At 42.5% G+C, this 15,182-nt stretch overlaps 1 protein-coding gene across 6 annotated transcripts in view; it reads left to right on the top strand.

Moving 5' to 3' along the window:
• Positions 1 to 15,182, top strand: part of Cdkal1 (CDK5 regulatory subunit associated protein 1 like 1) — a 670,695-nt gene that overhangs the window by 645,539 nt on the left and 9,974 nt on the right. For all 6 annotated transcript variants that reach the window (XM_004668379.2, XM_045136581.1, XM_045136582.1 and 3 more), the window contains one exon: positions 1,622 to 1,786. In XM_004668379.2, coding sequence (XP_004668436.1) covers positions 1,622 to 1,786 — 165 coding nt within the window. The remainder of the gene's footprint in view (positions 1 to 1,621; positions 1,787 to 15,182) is intronic.

The following is a 15,182-nucleotide window of genomic DNA, read 5'->3' as shown; positions in this document are numbered from 1 at the left end:
CCCACCACACCTGACTTCTATCTAAGTCTGACATGCCTTGGTAGCAGAGGAACAACCCAGAAGTGACAGAAGAAAACTGCTTTTCTCATCTGGGAACCTCTTTTGGAGGGGTGTCTGGATAGCCATGGAGCATTCTGGATTGTGTTACTTTTCCTCGATGTCAAATGAGGTTTCCTACCTTTATATTCCTTTCTTGTCAGATGAGTAGAATTGGAGTTTAAATACACATTAGAGGAAGATGGGCAAAAGAAGCAGGCTGCGTGGTAGAAGGACTGAAGAGGCCTTGGTGTGGGGGATCCATTGAAAACAATCACAACAACCAGCAAGGGGTCCTCCAGAGCCAGGAGGAAGCTTTTCAAAGACGAAATATGCTGTGTTCAGTACCGGGGAGAGTGCTGCTGAGGAAGGAGTACCAGTGCTCCACCTCCAAGCTGAGCCTCTTTCCCATTTCCTGTCTCATTAATAGATTGCAGAGCCATTTTCCTATTCAGGCCAACATTCAGCTTGGCCCTGGGGAGGAGCCCATTTGTATTTTGGTTGCCTCTTCCCTATCCTTTCTCTTGCCATCTGGTTTTGTACCTCAGCAGGGAACCTTTCCCCCTTCATCTTAAAGGCAAAGGCATGCCTCATTAGCTGCTGCCTCCAGTTTAAGACATTCTGCTTTTTTTCCAATTATTAAAACTGGAGGAGAAAATAAAACACAACCCTTCATTCAGATCAAGGCAGCAGATCAAGAAAGCTTATTTTTCCCAGTGACAAAATCTCCCAGGCATAACTTGTTTTAGAGATTTTCTTATAAAAACTGATTTAAAGGGTAGCATGGTACAAATGCTCTTTTAGTTGGTCTTCCCACCATGAGTCCTCCACCACCCAGAACCTTATCCCTATCCTTTGATGAAGCAGTATATACAGTGGTCATGAAAAATCAAGCTCAAAAAGACCAGTTTTGTTCTCAGAGACATGGGCTGTGAAACTTAAGGCTCTTACAACCTTTCAATAGAAGATGTCATAGGAGCCATTTTTATAAATAAGATTATATCTAAATATCAAAGTGTTGCTGAGCTAGAATTGGTCTGTTTACTTTGGATCCTAACTTGAAGAGATTGCCAAGTAGCTACAGCACTAAAACAGACGTGTGAGGGAGGGACCTGTAATTCCCTGAGGTGGGAACACTAGCTCCAGGTAAAGAAACACTTTCATCAGTAGTCTGTAATAGAAAGAGACCATCTGAAAGTTCCCTGTGATCCAGCTGAAGTGCCCTTCAGAGTGACTGGTTCTGTATTGAGACTGGCTATGAACAAAAGAAATGAATGGCAACCATTAACTCAAGGAGACCCACACTAATGTGCTCTGACTTTGGAAGGGATCCCTGAATAGAAGGAGGACATTAGGGACCCAGTGAGGAGAGCTGAATGAAGGACAGGTGTTAGTGAAGAGCAAGAGATCAGTGTCTGTTGAACCTGACAAACACACCAAGTCAATATAAGACATTAACATTGGGAGCAACTGGGTGTGAGGTCTCTACAAACACTGGGTTATCTGCTAGTGTTCTGAGGGCCTCGAACTGCTCTGAAGTAAAGCTTTAAAAAAAAAAACTCAGCTTTCTAAAAATCTTTTTAAGGTTTTAGTGCCAAAGAACCCTCCATTCATGGGGAAAATGGTTGAAGTGGACATTTATGAATCAGGAAAGCATTTTATGAAAGGACAGCCAGTTTTGGATGCCAGAGTCTACACACCATCCATTAGCAAGCCACTGGCCAAGGGAGAAGTCTCAGGCTTAACGAAGGTAAGTTAAAGATGCCCTTCTTCCACACTGCTAGTAAACAGTAGTTGCATCAACATGATCCCAAACCCCATCTTCCTTATTGTCTAGCTCCCTCCTACATAGGCGTGAGGCTTTCATGCTCGCAGACAGCTTGAACCTGAAGTATGTGGGTCTTTGCTGATGCTAGTAGCTTTGCTTCTCTGCCTGTAAAGGAATAAGCTGTTTCTCTTCTACACCAGAATGAGAGCAAAAGCCATTATTCACAGGTAAGAGATTTAACACCAAAGAAGATCCAGTCCACGGTGTTTCTGTATCCTAAGGGGATGAGGAACTGAATGCTTTCCTGCCTGCAAAGCTGTTCATAATATAGTAAAAGCCTGCAGCTGATCAGGTACCAGGCACCAGACGCTGTCACATATATGGTGAAGGTGCCTGTCTCTAGACTGTGAGCTATGCATCTACTTCACGTGAGGAATCAAATTTAACATTTTTTTCCTATGAAAATGTACCATGACCCCTATTTTACACCTTGGTAAATATGGCTGTTTGCCAAGCACTCACATTTCATTGAGCTACAGTTGTAAAAGCTGATGGAGTGTGAAATGAAAGTGTGTATCACATTTCTAAGCATCATTTCATGTCCTTTTTCCAACAAAACTGCTAAACATTTCCCCCAAAAGTATATAGCAAAGACTTAACATACAGAAAAATGAGAACTGATATTTAGCTGCCATGGAATTCCAAGATCCTCTCCTTCCTCTACATGAAGCTTTTCCCTCAAGTGAGCTAGGAAGGCTTCTTAATTATAATAGCAGTAGTGCAGCTTGGCTGCGGAACTAGTGACAGAGCCTGCATTACCTATATCCCTGCTGATGGTGGTGCTGGGTTCATTTCTAGCGAGTGCAGCAGGTCTCATGGGCTTGGCAGGTGCATGTGGGTGTCTCCATGCATGGCCATATGCTCCACCATGGAGCAAAGGACAAAGATTAGCTCATGTCAGAACCATGGTATGTGGGTCTGGGGAGATGACTCAGTGGAAAAAAGAGCACTTGACATGGAAGCATGAGGGCCTAAGATGAACTTATTTTCCCACAGTTTGATTCCCAGCACCCACATTAAAAGCAGGGTATGGCACAGTATACCTATAAATCCCAGTCCTGTGGGGAACAGACTAGAGAGTCTCTAGGACTCACTGGTGAGTGAGTGTGACCGAGCAGCAGCTCCAGGTTTAGTGAGAGACTGTATTGAGGAAACAATGGGAGAGGAATAGAAGAGGACACTTGATGCTTTCCACTAAGATCCTCATGCTTATAGCAAGCACTCTTACCTGCAAAGCTATCTCCCCAGCCCTCAATTGGTTCTTCTTATTATTATTATCATTTTAGAGAGAGAGAAAGAGAAGAGAGATAGGGAATTGGTATGCCAGGGCCTCAGCCACTACACTCGAACTCCAGACATTTGTGCCGCCTAGTACGTATGTGAGACCTTGCACTTGCCTCACCTTTGTGTGTCTGGCTAAGTTGGGATTTGGAGAGTAGACCATGGTTCCATAGGCTTCACAAGCAGGCACCTTAACCACTAAACCCTTTCTCCAAACCCTCAATTAGTTCTTGATTCCTGTATGGTAACTTGGATCAGAGATAGATTTGAAATAAGAGTATAATGGGGAATTGGAGTTCTGGGGTGCTTCCTGGAACCCTAAGCCCTATAATGGAGTTCCCATCAAGAGATCTGGAGAAGGATTTTTAAAATACATTTTATTCAGATGTTACAAAGAAGTACAGAAAGGGGAAGGCTTGTAGGTAAGGGGAGGTAAAGTGGGGAGAAGAGAAGAACACCACGTGGAGCCCAAAAGCCCATGTGGGCCACGGGTAGCCCAAGAGTCCATGTGACCAGGTAGGGATTTGGGGGGAGAAAGCATGGAAAGAAAAAAGAAAAGAAGTTCAAGGAGCTTCTGCCATGTGGGGAGCTGGAGCGGATGAAGAACCCACATGGAGAGTAAGGGCTATGTGCCCTCCCAGCCGCGCCTGGGCCTGGGCCCGGGCCTGTAGAGGGAAAAACTCACTGACAGCTGGAAGTTCCCAAGTGATCAGAGAGTGAGGGAAAGAGACCACCTTCCTCTTACAAAGGTATTTACAACCTTAGGGTGGTGGGATGTCTTCTGGCTTGGGTGAACCAGAGGGCCAGCTGATTGGTTGGGGCTAGAGGCTGTCTCAAGAAGAGATTAGCTCTAGCATCTTGAGTTCCAGGGGCTGAACTTGACCAACCACAATGTTTAAATCCTATGAAAGACCTCCCTTCCAGGAGGGGTCCTGGCTGGTTGTGGAAAAATTGGCCTTTATGGAACTAGGCAAAAGGTAAGAAGTCAGATGATCTTGGATTTCTGGCAAGTGTAAACATTTCTGCCCATTTTACCTTTAGGGATCCAGTCACCCTAACTCTCCCCTCCTCCCCCAGAGGAAGGTACAATTAAACACATGAACGTATTCTTCAATATGTGGAAGATCATGTAATGTGTTAAATTTCAACTATACAAAACAAATATTGATGTAAAAAAATTTTTTTACTTTACCCTTTCATAGATAAATGTCACCTTGCTTAAAGGTTGGGTTGATGGCCCCAAAACCACAGTAATGCTACTGTCTGAACATTAAAGCACATTCTCACAGTAGCACCAAAGCCAGTTAAGCAGGAAGAGGATAACTTCATTTTTATGGGTTTTCAAGAAATGACAGAGGTGTAATGACACTCCAGGCAAGTTGAGCCCCTCAATGAAGTTGTGTTACACAAGTTCTGCATAGAAACAGCAGCCTGGCTCATGATTGCTGGATCTTCTGATGGGCTCAGAGAGCCTGGACTATGTACTCTAGCCAGAACACCTCTGAGCTTTAGTTTTGTAAGAAGGATATGTCTGTCCTCTCATGTTGATGAAGGATATATATTCTAATATTGCTGGAGACAGTAACCACATTTTTTCTTCTCCCAAAATCTGTTAATACCAGAAAGAGCAAACTAAAGGCTGCCTCAGCCTCAGTGCAGATTTATACAGAGCAGAATGAAGACTACCTCAACACAGACATCTTACTTTGGTTAATTATTTCTGCCTTGATCACTCTTATGCTTTGTATTTGGGACAAAAAGGGATTTGTGTCAGGATGATGCTAGAGAACCAATCCTATCAGAATATGTATGTTTATAAACTTTCTAGGATATTACTTTTTCTTTTTTTAAACATTTTTAAATTTTGATTCACTTATTTTTTTAATTTTTTGGTTTTTTTAATTTATTTGAAAGTGACAGAGAGAGAGAGAGAGAGAGAATGGGCACCAGGGCCTCCAGCCACTGCAAATGAACTCCAGATGCATAAGCCCCCTTGTGCATATGGCTAACGTGAGTCCTGGGGAATCAAGCCTTGAACCGGGGTCCTTAGGCTTCACAGGCAAGCACTTAACTGCTAGTCCATCTCTCCAGCACTTGATTTATTTATTGAGAGATCGGGAGGGAGAGGGAGAAAGAATGGTCACACAAGGGCTTCTAGCCACTGCAAACAGACACAAACTCCATATATATGTACCACCTTGTGCATTTGGCTTACATGAGTCCAGGGGAATTGAACCTGGATCCTCTGGCTTTTGTAGGCAAGCATCTGAACTGCTAAGTCATCTCTCCAGCCCTGTGTCCACTAATTCATTTATTTGTTTGAGAGAGAGAGAAAAAAAAATAATATTATGTGCCAGGGCCTCTAGTCACTGCAAACGAACTCCAGATGCATGTGCCACCATGTGCATCTGGCTTATGTGGGTCCTGGGGAATTGAACCTGGGTCCTTTGGTTTTGCAGGCAAGTGCCTTAACTGCTAAGCCATCTCTCCAATCCTCCCTGGCCACTTTTATTGCTGACTCCTAATGCTTGTTGGGATCATGGGCATACAGATGGCCATTGAGGTGTCTACTGCAGATCATAGAGTAACTATTTTCTTTGAGGAGGTCTGATGCTATTCCTAAGGCAGCTATGTACCAATGTACATGTCTGTCTGCCATGAATAAGGTTTCCAAGTTCTGCAGTCCTTGTTATTTTGTAGTTTTTATCCTAGCGGTTGGGGTGGGTCAAACATGTGGGTTTTTTTATATTTTATTTTTATTTACTTATTTATTTAACAGAGAAAGAGGAAGAGGGGATGGGAGAGAAAGAGAAAGAAAGAGAATAGGTGCACCAGGGCCTCCAGCCACTGCAAACTAACTCCAGATTTGTGTGCCCCCTTGTGCATCTGAGTAATGTGGGTCCTAGAGAATTAAACCTGGGTCCTTTGGCTTTGCAGGCAAATGCCTTAACCACTAAGCAATCCCTCCAGCCCCAAACCTGTGTTTTTAAACCCTGGTCCATCCTGCCTTTCCATTTTACATTGGAAGAGTCCAATTTGATACCTTCTGGGTCATAATTTCTCTTTATATACCAGAATAAGCTCATACTGAATCCAATAAGAGAGAGAAGGGGAGGCAGAAAGTGATGGGGAAATGGTAGTCATTAGAAAGTACTCAGTTAAAGTGGCATTAGAGTAGCATGGCTGCTTTAGGAGGACTAGAGTATTCAAACTGAGCTACAGACAATCACATTGAAATCTAACTAGTTCAGCTACTGATGGACTTTCCCCTTGTAACAAATCACTTGACCCTTGCGTTTCTCACATCAGCACTTAAGAAGTCACAGCTGGGTTGTGCCTGCTAGACAGTAGGAAAGAACATTTTTTTGTTGTTCATTTTATTTATTTATTTATTTATTTATTTATTTATTTATTTATTTATTTGAGAGTAACAGAGAAAGAGGCAGATAGAGAGAGAGAGAATGGGTGTGTCAGGGCCTCTAGCCACTGAAAACGAACTCCAGACACGTGCGCCCCCTTGTGCATCTGGCTAATGTGAGTCCTGGGGAATCGAGCCTCGCACCAGGGTCCTTAGGCTTCACAGGCAAGCGCTTAACCGCTAAGCCATCTCTCCAGCCTGGAAAGAACATTTTTCTTCTGTGAATTTGAACTTATAAATAATTATTACCCTAGTTCTTCCTAGTGGTAGAATTGCCTTAAGGAAAGAGGTGAGACATTTCGTGGAAGAGCTGGAGTCCTTTAGGTCTGGATGGAACTACAGTAATCCCCAAGATCCTGCACCTGTTACTTCTTGAGGTGTACTGTCTATTTAGAAGATGGAGAGAACTCATTCAGAGAGGACTGAATTAACATGGACTTATACTTGGTACATAGTTAAAAAAGACTCAGCAAATATCATTGTAAAACTAGAAGTCCCTGGGGCTAGGCAGGTGCTTGCCTGCAAGCCTGAGGACGGCTTTGATGCTCATCGTCACTCGCCTGTAACTCCACAACATCTAAAGCAGGCGGAGGCAGAGCCAGGAGCACCCTGAAGCTCCAGGCCACCTAGGCTAGAGCAAACAGCAGCAGCAAAATAGCAAGAGACCCTGTCTCAAAATAAGGTGAAAGAGGACAAACTGTAAGTTTGTGCACTACCTCCACATACACACTGTGTACCACACGCACACACACCCACACACACAAATAAAAAAATAGCAATCTGGGCTGGAGAGATGGCTTAGCGGTTAAGCACTTGCCTGTGAAGCCTAAGGACCCCGGTTCGAGGCTTGGTTCCCCAGGTCCCACGTTAGCCAGATGCACAAGGGGGCGCACGCGTCTGGAGTTCGTTTGCAGAGGCTGGAAGCCCTGGCGCACCCATTCTCTCTCTCTCCCTCTACCTGTCTTTCTCTCTGTGTCTGTCGCTCTCAAATAAATAAATAATTTAAAAAAATAGCAGTCTTGTGACTTTTATTTTGACTTTACATTTAATTTTTTTTTTTATTTACTTGCAATCAGAGAAAGACAAAGAGAAGGGGAGAGAGAGAGAGAGAGAGAATGGGCATGCCAGGGCCTCCAGCCACTGCAAATGAACTCCAGATACATGCAGCACTTTGTGCATCTGGGTTTATGTGGGTACTGAGGAATTGGACCTGGGTCATCAGGCTTTGCAAGTAAGTGCTTTAACTGCTGAGCCATCTCTCAAGCCCAAGACTTTGTATTTTGATTACCTGGATTTGACTCATTCTTGTTCTACCACTAACAAAAACTATGGAAGCACCTGTTTGATTGTATATGTATATAATATCAAGAAATCAATAAAATTACCAGTCAATAGATGCTTCTAGTAGTAATAGTCTTATTCTTGTCATTAGTGTTGTTCAAGATACATACTAAGGCATTATTTTACTTTAACTGAGGGTAAAAAATGCACTTTAGTTTTTTTTAAACTTTTTCTATTGACAGCTTCTATAACTACAGACAATAAACCATAATAATTCCCTCCACGTCCCCACTTTGCCCTTCACAACTCCACTCTCCGTCACATTCTCTCCCTCTCTCCATTAGTTTCTTGTTTACTTTGATGACATCGTCATTTCCTCCTGTTATGAGGGTCTTATGAAGTAGTGCTAGGCACTGGGAGGTCATAGACATTGAGGCCAATTTATGTCTGAACAATTGCATTGTAAGAAGTCCTACCCTTCCTTTGGCTTTTACATTCTTTCCACCATCTCTTCCATAATAGACCTTGAGCCTTGGAAGATATGATAGGGAGGTTTCAGTGCTGAGCACTCCGTTGTCACTTCTTCTCAACCCTGTGATGCCTTTTGGGTCATCCCAGTGGTTACCACCATCTGAAAAGAGCAGCTCCTCTAACAAAAAGTAAGCATAGCATTAATATGTGGGCATGAACATTAAGTAAAATGCTTACAGAGCAATTTGGTAAGCATAATATATGCATTTATCCAAACAAGAACAGGCATTACATTCCTAGGGCTCATGGATTTTGATTAGTTTTTGGTACAAGGCATGTATTCCCTCCCATGGGACAGGCCTCCAGTCCAATTAGAGAGCAGTTGTTTTCCCCCAGAACAGACAGACATGTCACTATTTCAACCATTTGGTCATTTGGCCTGTCTAGCCAAACTTAAGGCTTGCAGTGTCCACTGTTTTCACCACTGATGACTTATGCCACCATTAAGACTACATACAGTATAGATTTTTCCAGCTTTCTGTCAGCTACTCTACAGAGAGGAGGTTTTCATCTTGGCTGTAGCTTGACTTCTCAGTGACCTTGTAGCTCAGCCATGTGGAGTCTTTAGCAATAGGGCCTTACCATCTATTTCTGGTGGGAAACCAAGAGCCTTGGCAATTGCCTATAATGTTTCAGGGGCATCAAAGACCTCTCTGGCCAAAAAATCACTGGAAGGTATCCTATCCCTGGCAGTGAAATTTTTCTAGTAACAGTCTATGGCTTCTGGGTGTGTCATTATCCAAAAAAGAAGGTTTCCGTTTGGCCTACTCATAACATCTTGAATTTTGATTAGCCCCACCCCACCCTTCTTTTATTCAGTCTCTTTCCATAGCCATCCTTAGGCCATTGCACCCCCAGTAATCTGTTCATCTACTTACATATATACAGTACTGTCCCTTAAGTCCTCACCTTGCCTCCCTGCCTTATAGCCCCTTTCTAGATTACTGGCCTCTGGTACTAATTTTTACTCCAACTCTCATACATGTCTAAACATTTGTAGCTAGGATCCACATATGGAAGAGAACATGCGACATTTGGCTTTGTGGGCCTGAGTTACCTCACTTAGTTTAATTCTTTCTAGATCTATCCATTTCCATGTATATTTCATAATTTCATTTTCCTTTATCACTGAGTAGACTGACATTGTATAAATGTACCATATCTTCATTATCCATTCATTAGTTGAGAGACATCTAGGCTGGTTCCATTTCTGAGCTACTGTAAATAGAGTGGAAATAAACATGGCTGAGCAAGTATCTCTAAGGTAGTGAAAAGAGTCCTTAGGATGTATGCCTGGGAGTGGTATAGCTAGATCATATGATAAATATATTTTTATCTGTCTTAGGAACCTTCACACTGATTTCCACAATGGCTGGACCAGATTACATTCCCACCAACAATGTGGAATGGCTCCTCTTTTTCAACATCCTTGCAAGCAATTATTGTCATTTGTTTTGTTTCCTTTGGTGATAGCCATTCTGACAGGAGTAAGATGGAATCTCAAAGTAGCTTTATTTGCATTTTCCTGATGGCTAAGGATGTAGAACATGTTTTTCGATGTCTATATTCCATCTGTATTTCGTCTTTTGAGAACACCCTATTTAATTTCATAGCCCACCCCCCTTTTTATCCTTTCTTTCTTTCTTTCTTTTTTCTTTTTTTTTTTTTTTTTTTTTTTGGTTTTTTTTGTGGTAGGGTCTCACTCTAGTCCAGGCTGACCTGGAACTCACTATGTAGTCTCATAGTGACCTCAAACTTACGGCAATCCACCTACCTCTGCCTCCCAAGTGCTAGGATTAAAGGCATGTATCGCCACACCCGGCCATAGCCCATTTTTTAATTGAGTTGTTTAATTTCTTATTATTTAGTTTTCTGAGTTCTTTGTATGTATAACTGGCAAAGATTTTCTCCCATTCTGTAGGGTGCCTCTTTGCTCTATTCACAGTGTCCTTTTCTGTACAAAAGCTTTGTAATTTCATGAAGTCCCAGTGGTAGATTAGTGTTTTTATTTCCTGAGCCACTGGAGTTATATTCAGAAAGTCATTGCTTATCCCAACAGGTTGAAGGGTTTCCCCTACTTTTTCCTCTAATAGCTTAAGAATTTCAGATTTAATATTAAGGTCTTTGATCCATTTGAGCTTGATTCCTGTGCATAGAGAGAGATGTGGATCTATTTTCATCTTTCTACTATAGATATCCAGCTTTTCCAGCACCATTTGTCAAAGAGACTGTCTTTTCTCCAATAAATACATTTGACATTTTTGTTAAAAATCAGATGTCTGTAGTTGCCTGGATTTACATCTGTGTCCTCTATTTTGTTCCATTGATCTACATATCTATCTTTGTGTCAGTACCATGCTGTTTTTGTTACTATGGCTCTGTAAAATAGCTCAAAACTCATATAGTGATACTGCCAGCCTTATTTTTGTTGCTTAAAATTGTTTTGGCTATTCAAGTTTTTGTGCTTCCAAATGAATTTACAATTTTTTTCTATTTCTGTGAATATAGTCATCGGAATTTTGATGGGGATTGCATAAAACATGTAGATTGCTTTAGGTAAGATTGACATCTTCACAATATTGATTCTTCCAATCCAAGAACATGGGATGTCTTTCTATTTCTAAGTGTCTTCTGCAATTTCTCTCTTGAATGTTTTAATGTTTTCATTGTATAGATCCTTCAGTTCTTTGGTTAGGTTTATTTCAAGGTACTTTACTTTTTTTGGGGGGGGGTCAGTTGTGTATTCGTTTCTGAGGTTTCAGAAACACATCGGAGGTACCTTGCCTCAGCCCCACTTTGCACAGCCAGGCAGCCCCACATCTTAATCTGTCTCCTCATTCTTCCTAGTCAGGGTCTCACATGTGCTCCATCTGTTGTGGAGCCCGAGATTTGCATTTGCCTCCTGGGGACAAAAAACAAGTTGGGAACTTTAAGCGGGAAACTGTGCTATAAGGTAGAATTTACAGTGTGAGGAACTGTCCAAGTGGAAAAGATATTCAATTTCAACTTCCATTTCATGGATGTGGAGGAATTAAAGCTGGACTTTGAAGGTGAGAGACGCTTGCCTGTTTGAAAGGAACAAAGGCAGAGATAGAATCCACAGGACTGCCTGGCTGGAAGGCCAAGGAGGTAATGTTCTTTCTGAAAACTGAGGCATCTGGGGTTTTGAAGCCAAGGAAGATTTATGCTTAGCACATTAGACAGCACACTTAGATTCTTCCAAGATCACATAGGTTGTGCTTCAGGAGCAGTTCACCCCTGAACACTCAGCCTTACTACAGCTCAGGCTTTTGTCCCACTCACAAATCAGAAATCACTGTTCGTTTGGAATCAGAAATTGCCTGCTCCTCACAGCCACTCAGGGAGAGACTAACTGAGTCCTTATAGCCAGGCAAAAGACATGCTGAGAATACTGGAAGCCCAGGCCCTCTGCAGCCTCAGCATAGGAATAGCATCCAGCACTTCTGTTCACATCCATTGTCTGAGCAACACCTGCTTTCATATAAGCAGGAGAAAATATGTATGAGTCCTAGATGTTTCTACCATGTTTGGAGGCAGGTGCATAATCCAGTGGGATGTCTGTGTAAGGAAAAGCTCACAAGAGTAGGGTCTCCATGTCTTATCTGTTCACTCCAGCTCCAGGCCCTAATACTGCATCTGCTCAGCTCCTATGTGCGAGACACACTTGCTTTCACTCCCATGCAAGGTGCAATGGATACATTGTATATCAGAAGCAAGAAAGTCAGGAGGACATAATACTTTAAATAAGGTCTTTGAGGAGCAGGGAGATTGCTCAATGGTTAAAGATGCTTTACTGCAAAGTTTGATGAACCAGGTTCACTTTCCCAGCCACCCATGTAAAGCTAGACACAAGAAAATGGTGTAGAGCTGGGCATGGTGGCACACACCTTTAATCCCAGCACTCAGGAGGGAGAGGTAGGAGGATTGCCGTGGTCAGAAGGCAACTTCAATTACCAGTTCTCACCCTTCCTCCTTGTTTGAAACAAGGTCTGTGATTCACCACTAAATTCACAAGGCTTGCTGGCCCACAAGCTTCCAGGAGATTCTCCTGTCTCCAGCTCCCTTCTCACTGTAGGCACACTGGGATTATAAATGCTTGTGCTACAGCATCCAGTTTTGTGTGTGTTCTGGGATCCAAATTCAGGTATTCACACTAGCAAAGCAAGCACTTTAACCTCCCCAGTCCTAAAATGCTGTTTAAGTAATTTAATTAGAGGATGCTTAAAAATAGAATATATTTTCTTTATAACATGATTTGTAGCATACTAAATTTGAAGAGCTTTGGAGAAACAAATTTCCTCCTGTGTCTGTTTCCCGAATGCAATTCAGTAAAACTGCTGTGAAACCTGTATTCAGGTCACATGTCAAGTCAGTTTTCTAAGGCAGTTATCTGGTAGGAAGTCAACCTATGAACCTGGGATGCAATGCCTTTCAGATTCACTGATCTTGATAGACTAATGGAAAGACTCCAGACCTTATGGAGATGAGCATCTTCCTCCCACAGGCCCTGGCTTCTGTCCTGCACATGAGCTTGGGGTAGATTGGCTTCGTCCTCCTGGCTCTTGCCCTGTAGTAGTTTTCTCATCTTTGAGTTGACTATGATAATGGTGAGTTGGTAGGGGATTTTTACTGAGATATACACAGGAAACAGAACATTCCTTGGCTCATAGTAAGTGGTCAATCTGGTGATCCTCCCACCTCTGCCTCAGTGCTGGATCAGAGGCGTGTGTCACCACTCTTTCTTTTGTTATCCTTCACAGGGTAACACCAAAGCATCTGATATAGTATTATTCACTTAAGGTCTTTGTCAGATATACTTTCAGGCAGTGGTTTTCCCTGCTCTGTGCAGGTTATCTGAAATTATCACAGGCTGCCTAATAGTCTTTTGTTTGTACTGTATGGAAGTTAGACCATGCCCTTCTGGCTCAAACCACCCAGAGTTCTACTGAAATTCTACTCCTTTGTCCCCCAAAGAATTGAAAGCAGATAGCTGTGTTCCATTGCTCATCCAAGCATTACCCACAATCACCAGTAAAAGCAGCTTCCCTGCTATAGCAGCAGTTCGCTCATTGCTGGGACAAAGCACTCAATCAGAAGCATCTCATGGGAGGAGAGGCTTGATTTCTAGCTTCGTATGTTGAAGGCAAGTTTCATCATGGCGAGTATCACACCTTCACATCAGCATGGAGGAAGCAACCTGAGCAAGCTAGCTAGCTATAGCAAGCAGAACCAGGTTAGAACACCCCACTCCCCAGTGCGCCATGGGAAATGTTTCCCCTGAGGAGATGGGAAAACATATCTTCTCCAGATAGAGCACAGATGACAAACCAAAGGAAGAATATACCAAAACCAGTTTGGGGTGCTAATGGGTTTATTGGGGTTACTTATAGGAACATGGGTGACTGAAGGGCAGCTGCGCCACCACAAAGTTTTACGCCATCCGGATGGCAACTTCATGTTGTCCCACTTCTAGTTAACCTTCCACCTCCTATACAATCTAGCTTTTTCCCGAGATCACTTGTAGCTGGGGTTAGGGCAGGTAGAAACAATTGCTATAACTTCAGGCGAGGTCTTGTGACCCTCCTTTCCTCCAAGCACCAGGGAGTTGTCAATAATTCCATTACCATTACTATAGGCATTGTATCACTGTGTCTTTGGTTGGCTCCTAAGTTGCCAGAGTTACTTGGCCAAAGCATTCATTACCTCAGTGTCTTCATACTATGCCCAGAGGAAAACTATCATACAATACAGTGGCATACTTCCTCCAGCCATGCTCTCCCTCCCAAAAGCTCTGCAGTCCTCCCAAACCACATCTTCAACTGGAAATTAAGCATTCAAACACATGAGGCTATTGGGGAATATTTTGTGTCCAAGCCACCACACCTATCCATCAAAAGATGAATGGATATGTGGCATGTGAAACAAAAGAGTTTTATTCAGCCATAAAAACTTTGACATAGCCAGGAGTGGTGACACATGATTTTAACCGCAGCACTCAGGAGGCAGAGGAAGGAGGATCATTGTGAATTTAAGGCCAGCCTGAGACTACATAGTAAATTCTAGGCCAGCTTGGTCTAGAGCAAAACCTTACTTAGAAGAAAAACATTGAGGGCTGGAGAGATGGCTTGGTGGTTAAGACACTTGCCTGCAAAGCCATCATCAGTTCTAACATTTTGCTGGTAGACTCTTTAGGGTCTTTTATGTATAGAATCATATCATCTGGAAACTTGATCTCTTCCTTTTCCACTTGTATCCCTTTTATGTGTGTCTCTTGCCTTGTTGCTATGGCTAAGACTTCCAGTACTATATTAAATAAAAGTGGGGACAGTGGACACCCTTGTTTTCTTCCTGATTTTACTGGAAATGCTTCCAGTTTTTCCCCATTTAGTAATATGTTGGCTGTTGGCTTGTCATAAATTGCCTTTATTATACTAAGATAGGTTCCTTCTATTCCCAGTCTCTGTAGGACTTTTGTCATGAAGGGGTGGTGGATATTGTCAAATGCTTTCTCTGCACCTAGTGAGATTATCATGTGGTTTTTGTCCTTCAGTGTATTTATATAATGTGTTACATTTATCAATTTGTATATGTTGAACCATCCCTGCATCTCTGGGATAAAGGCTACTTGGTCGGGGTGAATAATCTTTCTGATATATTTTTGTGTTCTGTTTACCAATATTTTGTTGAGAATTTTTACATCTATGTTCATGAGGGAGATTAGTCTGTAATTTTCCTTTTTTGTTCTATCTTTGCCTGGTTTTGGTACCAGGGTTATACTGGCTTTGT

This window comes from Jaculus jaculus, chromosome 17, assembly GCF_020740685.1.
Source record: "Jaculus jaculus isolate mJacJac1 chromosome 17, mJacJac1.mat.Y.cur, whole genome shotgun sequence".
NCBI classification, from domain to species: Eukaryota; Metazoa; Chordata; class Mammalia; order Rodentia; family Dipodidae; genus Jaculus; species Jaculus jaculus.
The sequence above is the reverse complement of the archived record's forward strand: the minus strand, read 5'-3'. Positions and strand labels throughout refer to the sequence as shown.